A 25,651-nucleotide genomic window follows, 5' to 3' on the forward strand; every position below is an offset into this window, starting at 1 on the left:
TCTCACCCTCAGAGATGCTTCAGTAAGTTTTTTCCTCAGACTGGACACCTTCCAGGCCTGGGCACAATTCTTTCCCCTGGTACAGCTCTTGTTGCAGCTCAGGTGGTAGCTAGGGGATTCTTCATGTTGGCTTCTCTCCTCCCTTTGTTCTGTTCCACCGCTTTATATATGTTTTGCATAAGGCGGGAACCCTTTGTCCCTCTGGGTTCCCCCCCCCCTCCTTCTCAATGAAAAGACACCAGGTTAAAGATGGATTCCAGTTCAGGTGACATGATCACATGTCACTGCAAGACTTTATTGCCCACTTGCCAGCACACGTATACAGGAAGACTTACAGGTAAACACAGCCATCTGCAGACAATTGTCCTGGTTAATGGGAGTCATCAAGATTTCAAACCACCATTAATGGCCCACACTTTGCATAATTACAATAGGCCCTCAAAGTTATATTTCATATTTCTAGTTTCAGATACAAGAGTGGTACATTTATACAAATAGGATGCTCATACTCAGTAGAGTATAAGCTTTGTAATGATGCCTTACAAGAGACCTTTTGCATGAAGCATATTCCAGTTACATTATATTCACTCATTTGTAGTCTATATGGTTTTATAAAAATATGCTATGTCACAACATCCTTTGGCAAGGAGTTCCATAGATTGACTGTGCTTTGTGTGAAAACATACTTCCTTTTGTTTTCTTTAAAAACTTCCTAATTCTTTGTTTGCTGCCTATTAATTGCATTTGGTGACCCCTAGTTCTTGTATTATGTGAAGGCGTAAATAATACTTCCTTATTTACTTTCTTTACACCAGTCATGATTTTATAGACCTATATCATATCCCTCCTTATTAATCTCTTATCCAAGCTGAGAAATCCCAGTCTTATTAATCTCTCCTCATACGGCAGCCATTCCATACCCCTAATCATTTTTGTTGCCCATTTCTGAACCTTTTCCAAGTCCAATATATCGTTTTTGAGATGGGGTGACCACATCTGCATGCAGTATTCAAGTTGTGGGCGTACCATGGATTTATATGGAGGCAATATGATATTTTCTGTCTTATTATATATCCCTTTCTTAATGTTTCCTGCATTCTGTTAGCTTTTTTTGACTGCTGCTGCATGTTGCGTGGATGTTTTCAGATAACTATCCACAATGACTCCAAGATCTTTCTTGAGTGGTAACAGCTAATTTAAACCCCATCATTTTATACATATAGTTGGGATTATGTTTTCCGATGTGCATTACTTTGCATTTATCAACATTGAATTTCATCTGCCACTTTCTTGCCCGGTCATCCAGTTTTGAGAGATCCTTTGGTAGCTCTTCGCAGTCTGCCTAGGGCTTAACTATCTTGAGTAGTTTTGTATCATCTGCAAATTTTGCCACCTTACTGTTTACCCCTTTTTCCAGATCATTTATGAATATGTTAAATAGGATTGGGCCCAGTACAGACCCCTGGGGGGAAACCATTATTTACCTCTCTCCATTCTGAAAACTGACCATTTATTCCTACCCTTTGTTTCCTATCTTTTAACCAGTTACCAATCCAAGAGAGAACCTTCCCTCTTATCCCATGACTGCTTACTTTACTTAAGAGCTTTTGGTGAGGGACCTTGTCAAAGGCTTTCTGAAAATATAAATACACTATAGCCACTGAATCCCCCTTGTTCACATGCTTGTTGACCCCCTCAAAGAATTCTAGTAGATTGGTGGGGCATGATTTCCCTTTACAAAAACCATGTTGACTATTCCCCAGCAAATTATGTTCATCTATGTGTCTGACAATTTTGTTCTTTACTATAGTTTCAACCAGTTTGCCCAGTACTGAGGTCAGGCTTACAGGCCTGTAACTGCCAGGGTCACCTCTGGATCACTTTTTAAAAATTGGCGTCACATTAGCTATCCTCCAGTCATTTGGTACAGAAGCTGATTGAAATGATAGGTTACAGATGACAGTTAATAGTCCTGCCATTTCACATTTGAGTTCCTTCAGAACTCTTCAGTGAATACCATCTTGTCCTGGTGACTTATTACTGTTTAGTTTATCAATTTGTTTCAAAGCCTCCTTTAATGACACCTCAATCTGGGACAGTTCCTCAGATTTGTCACCTAAAAAGAATGGCTCAGGTTTAGGAATCTCCCTCACATCCTCAACTGTGAAGACTGATGAAAAGAATTCATTTAGTTTCTCCGCAATGGCCTTTTCATCCTTGACTGCTTCTTTAGCCTCTCGATTGTCCAGTGGCCCCACTGGTTGTTTAGCAGGCTTTCTACTTCTGTTGTACTTTAAAAAAAAATTGCTATTGCTTTTGGAGTCTTTGGCTAGCTGTTCTTCAAATTCTGTTTTGGCCTTCCTAATTATATTTTTTACACTTCATTTGCCAGAGTTTATGCTCCTTTCTATTTTCTTCATTAAGATTTAACTTCCACCTTTTAAAGGATGCCTTTTTGCCTCTCACTGCTTCTTTTACTTTGTTGTTTAGCCACAGTCGCACTTTTTTGGCTTTCTTACTATGTGTGTTTTTTTTTTTTTAATTTGTAGCTGTAACTGCAGCCCAGGACAGGGTCTAAGAGTGGGAGAATTGTAGATTGCCACCCCAGAAAAGGTAAAGGTATGAGGCCAGATCCCCGAGGAAGTGCACTCAGGGCTTCTCTCCATGAACAACTAGAACTGCTGCAAGACGGGCTGTGACTCTACTCCACACTAGCCTGCTATGATCCAACTATTCCTATGCACTCTACTGACGTGCATTAACTGGTCATCGACGTGCTTTGAGCTAGTCCAGTTTCAAAGAGGGCTAGATCAAAGCATCCTAATGAACTATTCTTGCGCATCAGCAGGGTGCACAGGAACCATGGCGGGCTATCATGGGGGAAATTCACACCACAGCTTGTCACAGACTAATGGTTCATTTAGACAATCCCTCAGAGAGAATGGTAGGGGGATAGAGGTCAGCTAGCCCTGTAACCATGGATATAAGCGTCCTAGCAGTGAGTTCTGTTGGATTGTGCAATAGTCTCCCAAAGGAAGTCCCATCACTTGAAAAATTGAAAATCAAACTGAACAAAGCACTGGAGAATAAACTTTAAGGAGCAATCCTGCACTTGTCCCTGGGGACTAGCATCTTTTGCATCTTACTTCTCAGATTTTTTATGAAATCACGGGTCAAGATTTTCCTGTAATGGACCTTGCCGCCAATATTCTGCTTTTGCTACATGCACAGAAATCCTATTGACATCACTGAGAACTCAGTGTATGTAGGGAGAGTAGAATCTTTGAACGGAGATGTGCTTTGCAGATCGGAGAGGGGAATTCTATCCGTTTTCTCCTGGGTGCACGTGTCTGTGATGCCTGTTACCAGCTATGGGAAATGCATGTGTTTGTCAGAAGAAGAAAATATCCCTTTGTGTTTATTCTTATTTAACACTGTTTACATAGAAAATAGCGAAACAGATCTCTAACCATCATGTACTATTTAAAACTATGTCTCTACACAGTGCAAAGCTCATTCTGCAAACATCTACTCCACCATGTGGCCTTTGGGAGTTAATGCTGTTCTGTGTGTCCACTTGTGTTCTGGCAGGATTATACACTGCAGTGGTGATATTAAATAGCCTTTTGTGAGGGTTTCCAGGATTGTAAAGTACACATGCAAAATGTTGCCAAAAAACCAAAACCAAAACTCACCCTTCTATGGCTGTAGCTGAAACCATAGCTATCTCGCTACCTAATTGCCTTAAAACATGTCGGCCTGAACGAATCTCCTTTTATGAATAATAGGCAAATGCATAAATCACAACCCCCCCAAGGACCCAAATGGTGAAATGCACACTAATGAAGACCCCAGCTTCTCCAGTGATGGCAGGTGAAAATTTGATTTGTAAAATGTCATGAGTCTAACAGGTTTAAAATGATATTTTCATTATAAGAAGCAAGTATTCAATTTATTTTCCTTGAATTCACTCTCTTGTAGTGCACAGTGACTATTGCAGACTGCAGTCTCCCAGCAGTTCCTACGACTCTTGCCTCGAAGACGAGCAACAATAGAGACCAATTACCCTCGGTCTCAACTCTTTTTATTGCATATGCCTGGGAAAAAAGCATGCTGCATCTCCTCCCCTGCCTCCTACCCGTTTTCAATTTCAGATCCTAACCCTGACCCGTAGTGCCATTTGCGGATTTGAACTTACAGGCTTTGTGTGCGGTATTATCTGCAGATTCACCCGGTACTGATCCAATGAACCAACAAAGCCGAAGGGAAGTGTGTACGGTTCTCTTTGTAATAAATCATATGCCATGAAAAAGGATTTCTTTAACTCCTTTACTCCATTATTCGCCATATCTCACCTTGTGGGAAAAGGTCTGTTAGCGAGAGACTCCGGAGCATAGTAGGTGCAGGGAAGGAAAATGTAGTGTGAGGAAAGGAAGAATCAAAGCAAAGGGAAAGTCGGAGGTCCTGGAGATTTCGGTAACTTGGAGGTTCTTGAAAGGAAAGGCACAATCTGAAAGGAACATAAGCAGCCTTAACGTTTTTATGGCCCAGCATTGGCCACGTCACTAAACCCTTCTCAATTCTAGCAAGAAACTAGACGCAGTTTGCTAAAGCATGTAGGCAAGTGATATTTCAAACCAGTTTTGGCTGAATCGCAAAATGTTAGGCAATGATCTGAACAGAAACCTCCTAGCAGTTTAGATGCTAGTTTGAGCTTCTTTGCTTTTGTTGAGGTGGGCTGGTAACCTCTTGAAGTCGAGAGAGATGGGGACTGCAAACATTTTCAGTTAGTTTCCATTTCAGTATTGGAACTAATTTGCTTTGATTGGATTTACACCTCTTTATGGTGGTTTAGTAGCAGAAATGTTTGCCAAAATAGCGAATTTCAGGCGAATATTGGAGAATCTTAATGGAACTCAATTTCTAATTCATAAGCCCAAGTATCTGCAGCAGAAACCTGATTCTGAGAGTTGTGCTCATCCAGTCATGGAACAGAAACATACCATGTCCAGTGTAGCCTAAACCAACACAGTTTGAATTTGCAAGTGTCCAACATTTGAGTGTTTTTAAATTATGTTAATATGGATGATCAACAGCAATTGCTGATTGCTCAGAAAGTTCATAAAGACATAACGGTTGGTTTCCATGGAGGTGAAAGTGGTGTCATAAAAGGAGGTTGGGATTTCCCATTGTGAATGATCAGCAGAATCCGGTGGCCAAGACAGAATGCTGCTTTCCTCCTTTATACACACCAAAACATGCAACCGCCTCCGCCTTAATTCGGAATCACTTGCACCAACATCCCAATCCATTTCAGTCTCTAATTCAAAATTACCCACTTTGTTTTTAAAACCTTTCATCGGTTTGCTCCAACCACCCTCACGGAGCTTGTTTCTCTCTACTTCCTTCACTTCTCCCTTCACTTACCTGAATTTTCCATCCTTCCTGTTTTTTGAATGCAAGGCAGCTCTCTCAATCTGGTACATCCTTCTGTATTGCTCAGCCCCAGGTCTCATTTCAAAGCTCATCTTCAAATGTAACTTTTCTCCCTCCGCTTTTCTCAGTTTCCCTCTCTCTTTAGGGTTGGTTTTGTACCGAATGTTTAGTTTATTTCCTGTACAATATAAACACACCACTGCTGTATAATATACCACCCACCATCTTGCAATCTTTATGGGCCAGATTGTGGAGCTCTGTGTGACACTGGTGAGTACTCACATGAGTAGTTGGCACTGAAACCAATGGCACTCATCATAGTACTCACCAGTGGGACTAAAGAATGAAATATCTGGCCCTAAATCTTCAAAGTGTGGTATGGTGTAGTGGAATACAGTTCTTTTCCCATTGCAGGGTTGGTGTTTTGAAGCAGTGTGGGCTAGTGGATAGAACAATGGTCTAGAACTTGGGAGACCTCAGTTCTATTCCCTGGGTGACCTTCAGCAAGTCACTCCACCTCCTCTGCCTCACTTTCCCTACCTGTACAAAGGGGATAATGATACTAACCTCCTTTGTAAAGTGCTTTGAGATGTGCTGATGAAAAGCACTGTATAAGAGGTAGGTGGTGGTATTATTATTTCTCAGTTATGCACGGGGTACCTGAGACATCAGTCAACCAGTTAATGAATGGAAGCACCAAGCAACATGTACTTGGAAACAAACTGGTCTAGGCTGTGGAGAGGAAATTTACAAAGGACTGCAAGATGCAAATGGGAAACTACCCAGTTGAAACTGTTGCAAAGGATATATTGGACACAAGAGAGACTGCATTACCTGGGAGTAAAAGATTATCATGAATGCAGGATCTGTAAAAGAGAGACAAGGCGGGTGAGGTAATATTTTTTATTGGACCAACTTCTGTTGGTGAGAGAGACAAGCTTTTGAGTTTACACAGAGCTCTCCTTCAGGTGTGGGAAACACACTCAGAGTGTCACAGCTAAATACAAGGTAGAACAGATTGTTTAGCATAAGGAGTTAACACATATTTCAAGGGACCATTCAAGGTGAAGTGACCTGTTAACACCTCTCTGATCATTCGAGGGGTGGGGGAGAACCTGGGGCAGAGGGGAGAAATTAATGGGTTTATAGATTGTTGAAATAAACCATAATTCCAGTGTCTCTGTTCAGTCGATGATTTTCGGTGTCTAGCAAAGTTATGAATTTAAACTCCCCCGTTCTCCTTTTTGATGATACTGTGCAGGTTTCCTTTGAAGATGAAGACTAATAGGTCAGATATAGAATCACAGATGATTAGGTTTGGAAGAGACCTCAGGAGGTCATCTAGTACAACCCCCTGCTCAAACCAGAGTGATCACTTTTTGTCAAAAGTGTTCACCAGCAGATGATAATGGTGTATTTGTGTCTCATCATTTTTCAGTGTGAGTTCCTTTGATAGTGTAGTGATTAGTTTCACCCACATATTTGTTATTGGGGTATTTAGTGCACTGGATGAGGTACACCCCATTGTGTGATAAGCATGTGGTGGACCCATGGATCTTGAAAGGTTTATTGGTGGGGTGGGGTGTTGATCATCGTAGCAGTGGAAATATGTCTACAGGTTTTACATCTGTTGTTCTGGCAGGGTCTGGATCGGTTAAGTTGGTGTGTCCGGGTCTGTGGGGAGCTTGCTTCGATGTTGAGCTTGGTGAGTTTGGGAAGGTTTTTGAAGGCTAAAAGAGGGGTTCAGGAAAGATTTCTTTCAGCATGTGGTCCCCATTGAGTATGGATCTATAAAAGTCATGCAGGATCCTCTCACCATATGCTTTGGCCATGTCCGGTTATGCATGAGTTTTGGGAGACTGTTTTACCTGAAATAATATCAATAATCAAATCTGATGTGCCAAGGAAAACAACTTTGTTTCCGTGGAGATGGCACAAGTGTGCAAGAGATGAATAAAGAAAACACTATGAATGCAAATTAGTCTGTAGGAAAATAAGAAAAAAAGACTTTAAAAAAGATAAAAAGAAAACTGAACACTGCTCCAAAACTGGAAAGACATACTAATGCCCATATCAAAGAGTAAATTAATTGTTGCTTCAATAGAGGTGAGATACAGCGATATCATAGACTGACTAAATTATATTTGGAAATTAGTCTGGGATCATATAAAGTAATGTTGGGAGGATCATCCCAACTGAATAACTTGTCAACATTTGCTTCTAGTTTTTGTTTCTGAAATGTTGGTGCAAAATTCTCACATTTATTTGTTGCATAATATAGATCCTGAAATTCATCATAAAGAATGATTCATAGGAAATTTGCCTTGTGTTGGTTAGTTACAGAAATTAAGCATAATTGTTTCTGTTCCCTGGTTGGATGAGTTATGTAACTAACAAATACGGAGCAAACGTCAATTTGCAATTCCCGTTTGCACTTAGTTGTTTGGGTTTTTTTGTGCTCTATAGCCTGATCAGATGACCACGGAAAGCAAACAGGGTGGAATCAAAATTTGTTTGCTTTCTGTGATGTTACTACTTTAAAATATGTTTAAATGTAAATGAGCTGGTCTAGTCATGCAGGCGATGCGATTTCTGGCACTGAGCTCCTACAAAAGACGTCCTGTGGAGTCCGCATGCTGTGTCCTAGCGTGGTTTGCCAAACAGCAAGAAAATTCATTGTGAGCATGAAGGTTTCTGAGTTTGCAAAACGAAAAGGCGGTTAGCGTGATTCTGAGCTCTTACCAGTTCTACACCATTTATTTTTCCGTGGCGATACTCCTGATTTATGCCAGTGCCAGTGAGGTCAGAAGCAGGCATTGTGAGAGGAGCTGAGCAGGAATGGGGTTTTCTGTTCTGCAAAAAAATCAAAGATTTTTCTCTTTTTTTTCGTTCCTCGTGAAATGAAACAAATCTGTTTTGTTTTGCAGAACAGCGGGCTGCCGGGCTCCCCAGCTGCCAAGGTGACAAAATGGTCAGGTAGCCCAGCCATCCGCTTGACCTTTAGGTGGGCAACCTGGGGAACTGGCCAGGCAGGGAACCAGCTACCTGACTTCCTGAGTAACCACGGGAACTGGCCTCCTGACCAGGGCCGGCTCCAGGCACCAGCTAAGGAAGCAGGTGCTTGGGGCGGCCAATACAAAGGGGTGGCACTCCGTCCGCTATTGGAGCAGCCCGTCCGGGTCTTCGGTGGCGTGTCCCTCAGTCCCTCTCTTCCTCTTTGAACTGCCGCCGAAGAGGAAGAGAGGGAGCGAAGGACCCACCGCCAAACTTCCACAAAAGAATGGAGCGACGCAATTGAGTTGCCACCAAAGAGCCGCCGATCGGCTTTTTTTTTCCCCCCCCTGCTTGGGACGGCAGAAACCCTGGAGCCGGCCCTGCTCCTGACTTCCCAGGTGACCACCTGGGGGCAATCATTCTGCTGCCTTTCCACAAACCCTGCCCTGATGGGGTGCCTGAGAGGTGGGAAGCTGGAGCCAGGAGACCCCACCTGCCAATTGATTGGCTGCTTGCCTGGTCTGTCAAATTTTTTGACAGAATCGATACATTCTTGCAGAACTCTGTTCTGTTGGAAGATTTCTGACCAGTTCCAGTGTTGAGTTTAATTTTGTAGTTTCAACCCCACATTTTACTCTTCTAAGTTTTGCATTTTGTGTTTCTATCCAAGCCTGTGCTTTGGCTCAGCATTTAGGATGTTGGGTATTGTCCTTTCATTTTTGCCTATTACATGTAAAGTCCTAACTCCTAGATTCTTCAGATTTTTGTTAAACGACATTACTAGAGCAAATCTCTATTGTTTGCATAGGTGTATTTAAAAGATTAAGATAGAACAGGCCTTCACACAATAGCTTGGGGATCAACGAAAGCTCTTTACGTCTCAAGAAGCTTTAAGGCTTAGTAGCAAGTTTGATTGTATTGTTTAGTTTTATATATAGGAAAAATTGTATCTTTGCCTGGGGTTGTCTGTTGTTGTTTCTGTTGAGAATCAATGTGATTCCTGCATTGCTGAACCATATCCACTGGTCAGATCTTGCTCTGCCAAGGGGACAATTGTTTGTTGCGCTTGATGCCCAAAAGTGGGGTAGATGACACCTAAAGTGGACAGCAGACGTGATCCTTGCCCTGAAGAGTTTACAACCTGTGGGGCTCATTCTGCGTCCCTTCCTTGTGTTCAGAAGTACCTCACTCTGCCAGTAGTCTGGATGACTTTAGAGGGACTTTTTGAGAGGAAGATATAACTCAACCTGAGTAAGGGGGACCGTATCAGACTCAAAATTAGACCACGAAGTACCAAGAGGAATACACGTCAGCAGGGAAAGAAGAGGAGTCAGACGTAGCATATATGATCTCACATTAATAAGAGTACATGGTTGATCTGCTCAGTAAGGGCTAGTTCATGGCATGATAAAGTAAATAGGATTGGGCTTTCTTTTCGTCCATCCCGATTCCATGAAACACTCAAGCACCCTCTTAATGGTCTTTGACTTCCATGTGCTTAAGGAATTTCCTGAGCCACGGCTTCACTGAGGATGGGCTAGGAGCATGGTGGGTCAGCTTAGGCGCAACCTTGCAGACATAGCTGGTACTTGGAAGAACGTGGGAAGACAGTCATGGGCTAGGTGGGCGAATGGACTGTCATTGTTGGTGCTGAAACGTGGTCACATTGGGGAGGTGAAGTGGAAAAGGACAAGGCTGGCTGAAAGGGAGGTTGAGGGAACAATGATATGAAGGGTAAGAAGCTTAAATGTGTGAGTCACCAAAGGTGCTGCTACAGAAATCCTGCCAACCAGGTCATGACAGGTCACTGCCTGATCTCTCCTACTGCTCTGGAGAGAACTTGCCCTGTTTTTTGTGAGGAGCTGTGCACCAACCAGCAGGACTTCCACCTAGTTCTGTCTGACATGGGTATAAGTTGAAGACCATACTGATGGCTGTTTTGTGTGTTTGTACAGGTGCTCCTTGATGGGGTTTGATTTAAACCGGCACTGGGTGGATCCGTCTCCCTGGGCTCATCCCACACTGCATGGAGTAAAACAGCTCATTGTTCAGATGTACAACAATCCGGTGAGTGGGGACATTGACACTGGAAAAGCATCTTCCCCAAGGGAGAGCATTGCATTGCATAGGCAGAGCCTGCGGGCTGCTGCAGGCAGCTAGCAATTCTGACTTGGACAGAGCCTGTGGCAAACCTTTAAAAAGGGAACCAAGCAAACAACACCTCCGCTGCATGTCGTCAGGGAACATTTTAAGTGTTGTTTGTCATTGGGAACGTTCGAGTGGAGAGAGCAAGTGAAAATAAGTACAGCGCAGATTATATATGGAATAGTGCTGAACGCAGGGCCCATATTCAATTGAGCAGCTCTCTTGATGTCTTGAACTGGATTCAAAACAGCAGGCCCCTGAAATTGAATTACCAAGTGGTACTGATGTTAATCCAGAGGTCTGGTAGGCGTTGCTATGTAGCGTATGGGCAGGAGGGAAATAATATTTGTAAATATTCCATAAACACACACACAGGCTCGGTCAGAGAAGCCGAGATGTTTGTGAAATGAAATCTCTGCTAATCAGAGGAGATGCATTGCAGGGAATGTAGGGAAGAGGAGGAGGAGGAAGGCAGATAGTTATTGAATGTTTGACATCCAAGTGGAGAAGGATTTATTGAACACGCAACAGCAGAAATCCACTGAACAAAGATGGAGACGGGGTGGGGAAAAAAAGAAAGAAATGATTTTAGGCACCCTCTGGGAAATATGGGGGGATTTCATAGACATTGTTTGCTGTGTGAAAGTCCTGATATTAATTTGATAATTATGCTTTCCATTTTGCGGATTAGGTGTGCTTCTTTCACATTAAACTGAGGTTTTTCTGTGTGTGTGTGTGTGTGTGTGTGTGTGTGTGTGTGTGTGTGTGTGTGTGTGTGTATACACACAATGGCATGGCTTGGCACCTCACGAGACAGAGGGACTGCTACTCTTGGGTTGTCAATCCTAGTGCTAGCTTCTCCCTCTAACTCCCTGGCTTGCCGGTGCACCCCATGCCCAAAATAGCATCTAACAGCGACGTCGGTATAGGAATGGCTTCAGGATAAGCTAGGTAAGTAGCCACGAAAGGGGCCTCAGTTTGTGAAGAAGGGTGGTACCCTGGAGTGGAATTCCACTGCAAGAAGAACTTGTTTAGATGGTGAGCTTTTTGAGGTGGGATCCACCATTGAATTCTGTGTCTGTGGGGTACCTAGCACAGCCAGGTTCTAGCCTGTGATGGGAGTCTCCTCACTGCTACAGCAGCACAAATCAAAAAGAATAATAGTAAAGGAAGAAGCTGGCCAGGCAGGGTCTAGTCTCCCTCTCCTTTTTCCACCCCAAAGCGCAACCAGACTCTCTTCCAGCCTGATGCAGAGGGCTTGCAAGCTGCATCATCAGAGAAGACTGTTTCTCCCAGGGATAAAGAGGTCCCTGAGTCTAACAGGGAAGCTGGGTGGAGAGAGCTCACTAGATAGTGTCTGTATCAGTTGTGTTACTAGCTGAGGTCAGTAGCAGTAAAATGAAATTGCCTTTGGATAAAAATATTTCTTTAGCTTGGGCCTCATCCTAAGGAGTTCTGACGTCATTCGGGGCTGCCAATACTCAGCACCAGCAGCTCTCAGAGCCAGACTGGCTCTAAATTATACGCGGTGGGACTACTCTTTTCCTGGGGGAGTGCTTTACTGCTAGTCCCTCTGAGCCAGTTAATATTTGCATGAACTGACAATAAGCAAGGGGCTGGGAAGAAGAGAAAGAGGGAAGAGTTGCCTCAGAGGGAGAAAATGAGATCACGCGTGGGCCTTTCCACTATAGCATTGAAGGATTTTATTGGTACACGTTCAGGCTGATGCCCTCCCCGGGCAGACGACCAGCACAAAGCCTCTGAATCGCTTAGTCTTAAGTATTGCCCAGGTGTAAATGTCACCCTCCGATGCTATGGTGAGGAGCACATGTTAAATGTCTGGCTACCCAGGTGGATAGAAAGACGAAACAGTTCCATGTCTCTTTCCTATTCTTGTCAAATGGTAACTGATCTGGGAATTAACATGTAAGATAGTGTTAACCCTCCTGCTTCCTCTCCTCCTCAATACAACAAAACAAAAAACAGAAGAAAATGAACTGAAATAAAATGCAAAATAAGGTTCACCCCCCCAAAAAAAATGCATTAGAAAACTACCCTAATCCCTCCCACTCCACACGCTCTCAAGCATCAAAATATGCCACTTCCAAGATCCGTCATGGGGAACTGCCCATAAGAGATTGGATTGTTTAATGCAAAGGAAGTCCAGCTTAATGTTGCTATCCTGTAACAGCTTGGTGCAGCCCCTTTAGATGTATTCATTTCCTTAAATCATTTAAGGAAAATTAGCTGCCATAACAACATAAAGCAGCTTTTTAAATATTGCAACTTAGGAGGATTTTTCTTCTTCTGCAGTCTGGAAGATAAGCTGTTTCCTTTGAAAAAGTTCACTCTGTGTGTGGGGGCGAGTGACATGGGAATAAGTGAAGCAGTTTTAGTGCGCGCTCTCTCTCTCTCTCTCTCTCTCTCTCTCTCTCTCTCTGAGACTTACACGTACACACACACACACACACTCTCTCTCTCTCTCTCTCTGTGCCATAGCTACAGTGAATTTGTTATAATACGATCCAAGGTTATCTAACCATTTACTGTAGTTACTTGTAATAGGATGGCTACCTCCAGAGCTATTCCTGGGGGCCTCAGAGACGGCCCTGCAGGTAACTCTCTGCCTTGATTTCCCTCTTCTCAGGCTCTGATTGCCTGCCTGCATTTTCCACCATATCTGATATGGTGGTCTTGCCTGGGGTGCACTCCTGTGACAGGCCATGGCATGATCAGTGAGCCTGCCTCAGTTTCCCCCTTTCTCCTGTAGTTCCCCAATAACTCTGTATCTGCTTTCCGCACATGAATAGTCCTGCGTGGGGTTAGTTTATTAGAAAAGTCCCACAACCATCATCCAGAATTCCCCAGCACAGTGCAGAAAGTACATTCTTTCAAATCCCAAGAGTCTATTGACACACCAAATACAGCTCTAGCGTCTCTCACCACATCACAGACCTCCAGTACAGTTCTGATGTCTCTCACCATGCCTCACTACAGCCCTTTAGCCAGGGTGCTTCTCTATCATGTTTCCTTCCTAGATATAGTTCCAGCTCTTGTCCCCGGGGACATCAGCAGGCTCACCCTCCTTCATCCCTCTCTGGCTTTGACTCTCTGGTCTGGGGAAGTTTAAAGATGACCCCCACCCACAACTGCCTTTCTACCTCTGAAGGAAAGAGCAGTGAGTTCTCTAATGAGCACTGGAGCCTGATTGGGCCCACTGTCATTTAAGGTGCCATCTCTCCTGCTACATTACCATATAAACATGAACTCTGGTGTCTATGGTTCTTGGCTGCTATTCTGAATATACAAAATATTTTCTTCTAACCCATTTTGAACCCCGGTTAAACATACTATCTTTATGGGGGACTGGATGGCTTAGGAAACTGCAAATGGCTAGGAAGCCTGTAATCTCCAGATCACGTCCTTTGATACAATCACTAGTGACCCTAAATCATTATCATTCAATTACTCCTTAATGGCCTGTGGGAAATGAGAGGACATTCCCAGTTCAGTCTGTGGTGGATGGGTGTCCACACCTCAAAGCCCAGAAACACTTGCTGAAGAGGCCAAGGACTGAGCAAACTAGCCACACACCTAAGCATTGGGAGAACTACTGAGCATGCTTAAATACTTTGCTGCATCAGGCCAGGGCGCTCTGCACCTTGCAGGATCAAGACCTGAATGGGCTGTGGAGATCCAGCTACCCTCCCACCCCCAGCAGTGGTCTCTAAGGCAGTGCTGAGGCATGCAGGCAGGGCAGCCGGCAGAAGCTACTGCTGCTTCCCCCGTTGTACCTGTTCTGGCTTCGTAACTGCCACTCCAGCCCCTTTCCTGAGGAATCAATCCACACTTTGAAAAATCATCTCAGGTTGCCTGTGGTGCATTAATTCAGCCCTTTTGTGCGTCTGCATTTGGATACAGTCTTCAGTTACAGGAGCACAGACGATGTTTTGCCTCATTCAATGCTCATGATGGATGGTGTTCATTGAATAAGCAGCTATTCGATATTTTGTTTTATCCTCATTGTTCAGCGTGTGGCCCCAGGCTTTATTGCAAACCATTCAGACCCTGCTCTGATGACAGATTTCTTAATTTCCTCCTGAGCTTTTATAGGATGCTCATCACTATGATAACGGAGAGCTCCACAAACAGATAGGTTGGGATTATTCCCATTTTACAGATTGGGAACTGAAGCACAAAGGGATTAATGTCAAAAGTGTCCAGTCATTTGGGGTGCCCAATTTGAGATGCTTAGTACTGGATTTTGTCATAGTACTTAGCACTATATAACACCTTGTAAATTCAGTACACAGCTCCCATTCATTTCAGTTGCAGCTGAGAGTGGTCATCTACAAAATGAGGAACACAAAATTAGGGTATGCCTACACTGCACAAAAACAAGCAAGCAAACAAGCCAATGACCCGTGACCGTGAATTTCAGAATCTGTGTCAACTGACTTGGTTCATGTGGGCTGTGTTACAGGGCTAAAAGTAGCAATGTAGATGTTCCCACTTAGGCTGAAGCCTGGGATCTGAAACCCAGCAAGGGGTTTCCGTCCTGTGGCATCATATTGACACCAACTTGGATTGGAACCTTTCAATCCCTAGCACAGACCTCTGGGACTTGAGCGAAGGGAGTAACTGATAGCAGTAGTAGGTTGTCATCCTCTATGTGGTCCAGCACTAGAGGGCTGCTTTGCCAGTTGGTTTCACAGCCATATGCTGACAGCATAGGAATGGGGAAACTCATTGGGTTCCATGCTGGGTTCTGGAGAGGAGTATTCTTTAGTGGTCGCAGACCCTGCTGCTCCTGTTTTCCACAAGCTGACCCCATTTGCCCCAGGCCCATCCTGCCCATCCCTGTTCTGTCTCTGCCTCCCCCCTGGCCACTCCAACCATTTGTCCTCCTCTCATTTGTAATGGGTTGTTACCCCAGGTGTGCAGTCTGGGAGCTGTGGGAACCGCTGCGCCCCTCTAAGACACACAGCTGGGTTGGGAACACAGCCAGCCTCACCCAGGCCCTGTTATCACTCAACACGACAGCCTGTGGCACCCAAACTGGGCTACCTGAGTGTAAACAGCAGATCCCAGCCAGCTTCCAGCTCCCCAGGCATGCACCCCCTTCTGGAGTATAAACCCCAAATGATATAGTCTTGCACTGCACAGGGATCGGTACAGTGTAAGCTCATTAAGATGTCTGCCCCTCCCTCAATGTGGAGAGGAACATGCACACAGTGGTAACCAAGCTGAGATTTTTTCCCCCAGACACTTCACTTAAAGGCACACTGGTTTATGTTAAAATATAAAACAAGTTTATTAACTACAGAAAGATCGATTTTAAGTGATTATAAGGGATAGCAAACAGATCAACGCAGATTACCTTGTAAATAAACAAAAACGCAAGCTAAGCTTCACATACTAGAAGGATAGGATTTGAATGAACAATCTCTCACCCTGACTGATGAGACAAGCAGGCTTGCAGATTGTCAAGACACGTGCTATGCAGCTTCGGCTCCACACCCCCATTCTGAGTCCTTTTCTTTCAGAGCGTCTCTCACGTGTTGAGTTGTGAGGGAGTGAAGAACAGATGAGGTCACTCCCTGCCTTGTATAGCTTTATCATATGGCTGGAACCCTTTCTTCAGTTCCCAACCCAGTGTGTGGAAAAATACGCCCCCCCCCCCCCAAATGGAGTCCAGAGTCATGTGGGCTGGTCACATGCCTTTTCAGAGTCATAGCAGCCATTACTTACGGACTGGCCGAAACGTCCACAGGAAGGCTCACCAGGTGGGGGATAAGCTTCTCCTAAGGCCTGTTGTTTTCCCTCATGGCCCATTACCTGTGAGGGCCGTTCACAACCAGCTATTTAGACTGGAAGGATCTTGCCTAGTGGGTATCACCCAGGTGTGACTACATGCGAAATACAGGTACATAGTCAATATTCACAACCTCAGATACAAAAATGATACATGCACCCGAACAGGATAATCATACTCAGCAAATCATAACTTTCCCAATGACACCTCACATGACCCATCTTGTACAAAATGCATCATAATTAGGCAATGATCATATCACCACTATGAAGAATATGAGGTACAGTGTCACACCATTATCCTCACCTAGCAAGTCCCAGTTTCTTCACTTCCAGGCTCTTCATCCCAGTCCAAGTCTTCCCCTCACAGTGGGTCCTGCTGCCTGTCTCTATCTCTGGGCTCCCCATCCCAGGCTTTCTCCCCTCCTGAGATCGTTGACCCATTTTTCTTCTCCAGCCAGACTCCCCGGGAGTCCTCTTGTGCCACTCCTTGTGCAGCCAGTCCCAAACTCTCCACCTCACATCCTTATCCAGTCACAGTTTCCCTTTTCCTATTCCTCCTTCTTTTCTCCTCCTGGCTTCCAGTCCCAGTCTCCTTAGTATGCAGAAGAGAAGAATAAGGGGGGATTTGATAGCTGCTTTCAACTACCTGAAAGAGGTTCCAAAGAGGATGGATCTAGCCTGTTCTCAGTGGTACCTGATGACAGAACAAGGAGTAATGGTCTCAAGTTGCAGTTGGGGAGGTTTAGGTTGGATATTAGGAAAAACTTTTTCACTAGGAGGGTGGTGAAGCACTGGAATGGATTACCTAGGGAGGTGGTGGAATCTCCTTCCTTAGAGGATTTTAAGGTCAGGCTTGACAAAGCCCTGGCTGGGATGATTTAGTTGGGGATGGTCCTGCATTGAGCAGGGGGTTGGACTAGATGACCTCCTGAGGTCCCTTCCAACCCTGATATTCTATCATTCCTTGCCAAGCCAGTCTCTGTAGCTGTAGTCTTAGCCTTGCTTTAGACATGCACATTGAAAGAATGCCAAATTCTAGAGACAGTGGTTGTAATTAGACTTTGTTTATAAACAAGTTACTTGTGTTTGACAAATGATTGCAAAGCACCCTCCCCTGCCCCAAGTTTTCCATATGTATTTTTGACATAATGCCTCCAAAAATTACAGCCCTGAATGCTACTCAAATACAGTTCGACACCTGCTAGCCAGAGACACTGAAACTAATAACTAGTTATGTGGGAAAAGGTCAGATAGAGATTGGAGACAGTGAGTAAATGTAATATTGCAAAGTGACCCAGGGAAGGAAGAACAAGGGGATGCTGCAAGTTTCATGTCACTTTTTATGGCTCTGAAAAGATTTTTAGATCCTTTATGAATTATTCTGCACTCAAAGACGAAACATGTTTTTCCAAATTCACTGCCTGTGAGAAAGCTACGTTCACATATATATATGTGTGTGTGTGTGTGTATTCGTTTGCTACTTGGGCATGAAATCAATTAAACTACAAACGGATAGCTGTTTTGATCTGGCTGGTAATGGGTTAACAGGGTTTTAATGACACACTGAGGCAGGTGACACAAAACCCCTTTGAGACACACAAGAGGTGAGAGTGGCTCTCCAGAGGAAAAGGGATCCAGGGTATGGGCTAGAAGTAGTCAGGCCTGGGGAAAGGGGTGAATTTGGACTTTATAGGGCGTGTGTTTGCAGTGCAGGTTGTGAAAGACTCCCACTCATAGTTCTCTTTGGCTTGATAGATCTCACTTTCTCACTCTGTCTAGCCAAGTACTTAAACTGTGTCCATCATTAGAGCTGGTGAGACTGGTGCAACCACTGCTGGAATACTGTGTCCAGTTCTGGCACCCACAATTCAAGAAGGATGGTGATAACTGGAGAGGGTTCAGAGAAGAGCTAGAAGAATGATTAAAGGATTAGAAAACATTCCTTATGGTGATAGACTCAAGGAGGTTGATCTATTTAGCTTAACAATGAGAATGTTAAGGGGTTACTTGACTACAGTCTGTAAGTGCCTACATGGGGAACAGATATTTGATAATGGGCTCTTCAATCTAGTAGAGAAAGATAAAGATGATCTAATGCAGAGGTGAGCCAGGCTGTTTGGGGATGCACAGACTTCCCTACCCGGCCCTCCATACCGTTTTGCAACCCCAATGTGGCCCTCAGGCCAGAAAGTTTGACCACCCCTGATCTAATGGCTAGATACATTCAGACTGGAAATAAGATATACATTTTTAACCGTGAGAGTAATTAACCATGGGAACAATTTACCAAGGTTTCTGGTGGATTCTCTATCACTAGCCATTTTTCAATCGAGATCGGATGCTTTTCTAAAAGATTTGCTCTAGTGTCAGCTGACTCGGTCCAGCCACCGGGGTTTTATTGCAGTGTAGGCATTCCCCAAATGTTCCCTCTTCTCCGTGCCCCACCTCATTCCTCTTTTAGGGTCTGACTACACGGCATCATAACTCTGGGTCCTTAGGACCTATTCTAGTGGACTCACTGTTTCTAAGCCCATTCTTGAGCATCCCCATTTGCATTGTATACCTGGGTTTACAATTACTGGAGCCGGGTCTCACAACTGTGCTAACATGCCCATACTGCACTATGCAGACCTTCTGGCTTGGGTGTGCTGTTTGAACTGTATCTACAGTATAAAATGATACAGCTGTCACAATGGGACTCGGACTCCCCCCCACCCCAGCCGGTGCGTTCTAGGACCCAGATCCTGAGTGCTTGCTGACCTGATTCAGAAAGATTTGTGTGGACGACAGGGGGCTTTGGGCTCAAACCTGAGTCTGAGCCTGGGTTTTCAATGCAGTGTAGACACATTCTTATAGACCCTGTTCCTCAGAATTCTACTATCTTCCCCTTTGCAAGACCTTCTCTTTGCTGCTCCAGTTATTTATGGCCCTTTTGGCCACTGACCAGTGTGATTGTTGCTTACCTTTCATGCTCTGACATCCCCTATCCTTCTGATAATGCTTTGGTCACTCATGAGATCTGCTTGGCTCCATTGGGGACAGTTTAATTGTCCTTCAAACTCCCTTTCTCCCAGCCTGGCTTCAGGTGACAAAGGGGTTGTCATCAAGGGTTATAGGCCTAATGTTTTGCCCACCCTAAAAGTGGAAGAATATTTTACAGTGGCCTCCTGATCCTGGAAAAATCTGCTGATACAATGTTCAAATTGTGAAAACAACTCTGTGGTGGCCCTATAAAAACAAACCCAGCCTTTCTTGTGCATCATGGACACATGCTCATCCCAGGTCTCGCTAAAACTTTGCAGGGTGGAAATCTGGATCCGTATTTTCCAGTATCACTGGTTATCATAGACTCATAGAAGATCAGGGTTGGAAGGGACCTCAAGATGTCATCTAGTCCAACCCCCTGCTCAAAGCAGGACCAATCCCCAACTAAATCATCCCAGGCAGGGCTTTGTCAAGCCTGACCTTAAAATCTTCTAAGGAAGGAGATTCCATCACCTCCCTCGGTAACCCATTCCAGTTCTTCACCACCCTCCTAGTGAAATAGTGTTTTCTAATATCCAACCTAAACCTCCCCCACTGCAACTTGAGACCATTACTCCTTGTTCTGTCAACCTATAAAGGAAAAAGATTTATTTGGGGGGCAGGCAGTGTGGTCCAGTGGATAAATGGGTCACTTCACTAGGAGTCAGGTCATCTTTGTTTGAAACCTGCTTTCATATTCTGCAGTATGAAGCTATCTGTAATGACAACATTGTTTTAATGATCTCCCACCGTCACCCCACTCGGCAGTGCTATGTTCCTCACCAGACAACTCAATAAGAAAAACACAGCTCATCTCCCTGTTGCACATATTGTGCTGGAGTTTGACATAAATTTTCCTTTTGGCAGGTCAGCAAATTGTGTCAGTCTTACAGGCTCCACTTCCATTCGTCTCCTGAAATGATGTTATTAGTATTATCATCAGTGCGATACTGTGCGGCCGACAAATAAAGCATAATAATAGACTTTGCAGGATTTTTGTGTCAAAATTGCACACTTAAGCTTCCTACACTATGAGCCTGCAAGGGCTATTATTGAATCTAACATTTGAATGTCTGAAAGCAATTGTTTTCTGCTCCATATTTTCACCACATACACACACACACACATTTGCCAAACCCTTATGTATCATAGCAGCAAAGTGGAGAATATTTCATAGTGGAGCTCAAAAACTAATTTGCACTCCTACTCAAACCGTTTTGAATGTTAATAAATGAAGCGGGGGAGGAGGGCGAGTGAAACTGTCCGGGATGAGCCCATCCATTTTGATTTGTTCTCAGCCCCACTGAGGAGCACAGGGAACGTGGACCCTGTTCGTAACTCTGTTCTGTTTGGGATTGTACTTGCAAATGAACAGATATGGGAGCAGTGTAACCAGCAAAGTCACTTTAAGGGTGTTTTTTAAACAAAGGAGCTGTTTGTGTTGGAAGATAAAATAGAGCCATGTGGCCAAATGCTTGGCCCTGGTATGGCTGCGTTGTGCTCGTTCAGTGGTACACGGTATTAGCTTTGCTATAACACAGGCTTACCCAGCCAGTGTGGGGAACACTGTAGCAGTTCTGATAACACCAAGCATCTCTCTGGTGCAGTAGCTGGAAAAGAGGCGGGCTTGAGGATCACCTCAGCATTCAGGGAGGATCCAGTGGCTGGCATACATGCCACACCTCTGTCTTAGGGACTACATGGCTATATATCTGAGCAGCTCTCCACACCCCATGAGAGAGGGAAGGACTATTATGCTAATTCTACAGGTGGAGAATTGAGGCATAGAGAGACTAGTCTCAGGGCACACAAGAAGTTTGCAACAGAACAGGGAATTGAGCCTGGGTCCCTGATTCATACGTTAGCACCTGAACCCCGATATCCTTCTCTCAGGCTCCTTTTTGTGCTGCCCGTAACTTAGACTTAGCTGAACATCTATTGGGTGGTAGGGTAACAACGGGCCTGAGGAGAAGGCTTTGGTAGTTCTGGCTGCTGTCAACTAGGGATGCCGTGTTCCTTTTGGAAAGAAATAGTACATTGGATTAACAGTAGAGCTGGTCAACATTTTTTGTCAAAAGTTTTTTAGTCAAAAAATGTTTTTCCAACCAAAATAGGGTGGGGGGGAACCCTGCAGAAAATATTAATCAAAATATTTTGGCTTTTGATTGAAAAACTGAAAATTGAAGATTTACCAAACAATGAACCAAACTCAGGCATGTGGCTGGATGCAGGCAGGATGTTCCCCCAGCAAGGCCTTAATATTCTTCAAATGCAGCATCATTGTGTGGCTAGGACCGGACCAGCACAACCCACAGCTCCCTCATGAATTCCCTTCCTGCAAAGAGTAGGAATAATTCTTGTGTGATGGGGGCTGTTGCTTTGTGGCCATACATAAGTATGCATAGAAAGATGCAGACCGTGTCCATGGTCATGCTTCCTTGCTCCTCTCCATTATAGAAGTCACAGACGACCCTACAGATCAGGTTTTCCACAGCTTGTTACATACAGCCCACTTGCGGCCTGCACTCCTGTTGCTGCATCGTCCATTATTTGGCCCTGTATGTGCGGGGGCCAGTGCAGCCAGAAGAAATCAGCTGATTAACAGTGAACAGAGTAGCACAGGGAATGGTGCCGCTTGTATCTGATTGAACGTGCAGGGGGCATGTTTTAGGCAGTTAGAATATAGTTTCTTGCATTGGAATTTGGCCAGGACACTGAGCAAATAAGACCCCTGCTCTTTTGAAAAGTGCCATCAATTTCCTTAATGACCACAAGTTGTCAGGACCTTCGTCTTACTTCTCATTAGAAAACTCCCCTCTGAGCATTTTAATAAAACAAAACTTCTTTCTGAGTATTTTTGAAACCTGAAAATCTGAGCTTTTAAACTTCAAGGCCCCGGAAACAGCTGAACACAGAAGACCTGATAGGAATATTACTTTGACTTTGTGTGTGGCTACCCTGCAGTTTTGCATACGTTTTCTTGATAGAGAGCCCAGTTTAAGCTGTTGAATGGGGTCTGTGTCTATAATGTTCCCTAAGAGCTATTATGCGAGAGAGATTGGTTATTTGAATCATGAATCAGTCTCTGGATGGCTGAAAGTTCATATATTTCATGGCTGTTTTTCATGATATATGTGACCTATTCATAGTGTGTTCTAACCCGCATTGGAACAAGACTTAATTTCACTTCTTGTTAAAGCTTTTCTGCTGACTGTCTTCCATTACACTAGTAACCGTTAGAAACCATATCAAAACCCAGAGGACCCCTATATGCAGGACTCCATTGCAAAGGATTCTCAGACAGGAAAACTGTATTAACTTTGTAACTCTTTCAAGCCAGAGTCAAGCTTGCCTTTTTCCATTTGGTAGGTATCACCAGTTTCTTAGGATCTGCTTATTATATCCCTAAGATACTGTTAGTAAAATCATATTGAGGGAAACGTGTTAATTAGATTGAAGTTTAATTTTCCTGTTGTTAGCCAATATATCTTAATATAGTGATTTTGCAACATAAAATTTAGCAATAGTTCTAATAATTTTTTAGAATAGTTTACTGTATCTTTTTCTATGGCTCCCATCTGACATCTTTTGCAGGAGCACTGACACTTGCAGATTAATAGATTTTAAGACCAGAAGGGACCATTATAATCACCTAATTTGCCTTCCTACATACAACAGGCCACTGAATTTCATCTAAAGTGGTTTGCCTTTGTGAGCAGGCCTCACAAAAGAAAGTGCTCATTTCTAGCAACTGGACCACTGGGGAGAATGGCTGTTCAAGGACCCTCAAAAGGCTGAAGTTCATAACAAATGAACACTCAGAAGTTGGGGTGCTTATCTAAACCATGATCAAAACCCCTTTCCTCTCCAACATTGGGCTGGAAATGCCATGTGACTAGCCCTTTTAATTTTATTTTTCCCCAGTATTATTGCCTTTTCAGTAACTGGCAAAGCAAGGAAGAGCAAATAATCCCAAACGTGAACATCAATTTTTAAAAAGTTCTTTTTAATATTTCAAACTTTAGGAAACTGTTTGGTTATGTTTGAATTTTGGTCAAAGGTTCAGGTTGATTCTTTAATCGAAATGAACCATGTTACTTATACCTAATGTGAAATCTCAGAAACAGGATCCTTGGTCATTTTTCAGAGCATCAGTCTTGAAGATGCAAAAATATGTTATTACTAAGGCAGACTTATCTGCATGTGTATCCTTCGAAACAAACACAGCTTCACGCACCTTGAGGCACTGAAGGAAGCCTCACTGCCTTAGGTCATTCTCTGCAACAAACTTTAGAGTCTGGCTAAGAATGTGAAGTTGTTACTTTTTACTAGATACATATCAGACTCTCCTGAGGAAATCAACTTGCTGGTCAATGTCCTCATAATTACTGCATAGCTTTGCTAAAAGAGATCCTTTGGTGATTGCTTTGCTAAATCCTCCAGATTCCTGTCTATAAAGCAATGTTTCCCAAAGTGCAGGATATGCCTCTCTGGGGGTTGTGAAGGACTAGCCAGGAGAGTGACCAGACCTCTCAGTTGTTCTTCAGAGTCTCAGCTTCCATTTTTTAAAAAAAAAGTAATTCCTTAGATGTTATGGTATGAAGAAAACCTTCAAAAGGTGAGGTGAGCTTAATCAATGCAGAAATGTCTGCCTGAGTTTGCAGAGAGTCTGAACCAGTCACTCTGAGACGCAAACTGTCTCATTCATTTCTGGGAGTACTACCCAGATGCCAACGATGAAACTGAAAATGTCAACCCTGTTAACCATTGAACTTTTCACCAAAGAAAGGAGAGGAAGGCTCATGTTATCAAGATAGACCCCAGCATTTCATAAAGTGTGTGGGGGGCGGGGCAGACCCAGCACAGAAGACTAGCGGGGGCAATGCAGATGTTGGCTCAGTTGAAATGTGCACAACACATGGAAGGTTTGCAGAGATGGTGTGGGACATCTGCTTGGAAAGTTGGGGAACACTGCTATAAAGGATCCATGTTCTATAGCTTTTCTGTCTCCACGTGAACCCTGATTATTATTTTTCAGGGTAGGTGGGGTTACTTTAGGGCTGTTTCAAGCTTCAAATTAACTCCGTAGCTGGGATACGCAGAATTCTTAATTACAGTGCATTTACACAAGTAATAACACTGCAGAAAAAATAACATTGCTAATTTTCAAGCTGATTGTGTTAGAGACTCTTGCTTAATGTGGGCCCTATCTGCAGGTGTTTTTTATGTACGCTCCTTTTCTGTACATAAGAATGCCGTACATGTGAGGTTTATAAAATGGTCGACTGTAGTGAAAATCATGACGTCATTCATTATTTTATATCCAGCTCCTTTCATTCTGAAAGATCCCAATGGACTTAACATGTACAGGAATCAGTTTGCCCACCACAGAAATGCAGACACCTCTGGGGCGGACCTTATCAGCATTTCTCTTGTGTGGGAAATTCTTGGAGTTTTTCATTTCCCCAAAGTGGGGAATTCGCTGCAGAATTAAATCTCCGCAGGAATCGAAAATTCCTTTCCTGTGACTTGAAGACAACAGAAACGTTGTCTGCCGCATACCTTGCTTAGCTGGCCAACCCGCTTTTCTACACTTGGGCTTTCTGCTATTGCCATGGTTACATCATAAAACAGAGACAGCTTTTTATTCTGTTTATGTCCCTTTGATAATGGTTGTATTGATCTGGCCTTGCGTGAGCAGAACTTCACAGTTTACCAAATGCCGTTAAGGGCACCAGACTTTTACTGCAGCCAGCGGACGTGTTCCATCATCTCTAAGCCCTTGCATGCAGAAGGGAAAAGCAGCAGGACTCCACACACTGGTGACCTGAGATAGTGGCATGTATCAGCAGCTGGCACATGTAAGACTCAACTGCCTCTAAAGTTCAATGGGGTATATGCATTGTTTCTTTTCTGCCGGTTTGAATAAATTGTTCAATACGGAAAAGAGTGGGATTCTGGCCCCCTTTCAACTTCTTTCTGCCTCTGTGACAGTGGATAGGGGCTGGGCTGGCCCCCTGGGGAATTCACTTAGTGCTATGGCATTGGGGAGTGTGCTTTGAGGCCTGAGACTCCCAGACAGCTAGTCTGGGCATGGTATGTGAAGCTAGATCTCTTGCAAGCACCTTAAGCACAGAGTGATCACTGAACATCGCAGTGCTAGGCTGGCAATATGCTGCCCTACTGAACAGCCCCTGGTGTTTCCTGGAGATGGTGGGGACAGGAGAGAGCTTTT

At 43.9% G+C, this 25,651-nt stretch overlaps 1 protein-coding gene across 1 annotated transcript in view; it reads left to right on the forward strand.

The window, feature by feature from the left end:
* The window catches only part of AGBL4 (AGBL carboxypeptidase 4), a 1,388,984-nt gene that overhangs the window by 1,161,806 nt on the left and 201,527 nt on the right, over nucleotides 1–25,651 (forward strand). Inside the window, exon 9 of the mRNA XM_054036605.1 lies at nucleotides 10,386–10,497. Coding sequence (XP_053892580.1) covers nucleotides 10,386–10,497 — 112 coding nt within the window. The remainder of the gene's footprint in view (nucleotides 1–10,385; nucleotides 10,498–25,651) is intronic.

Source organism: Malaclemys terrapin, chromosome 8 (genome assembly GCF_027887155.1).
Source record: "Malaclemys terrapin pileata isolate rMalTer1 chromosome 8, rMalTer1.hap1, whole genome shotgun sequence".
NCBI classification, from domain to species: Eukaryota; Metazoa; Chordata; order Testudines; family Emydidae; genus Malaclemys; species Malaclemys terrapin.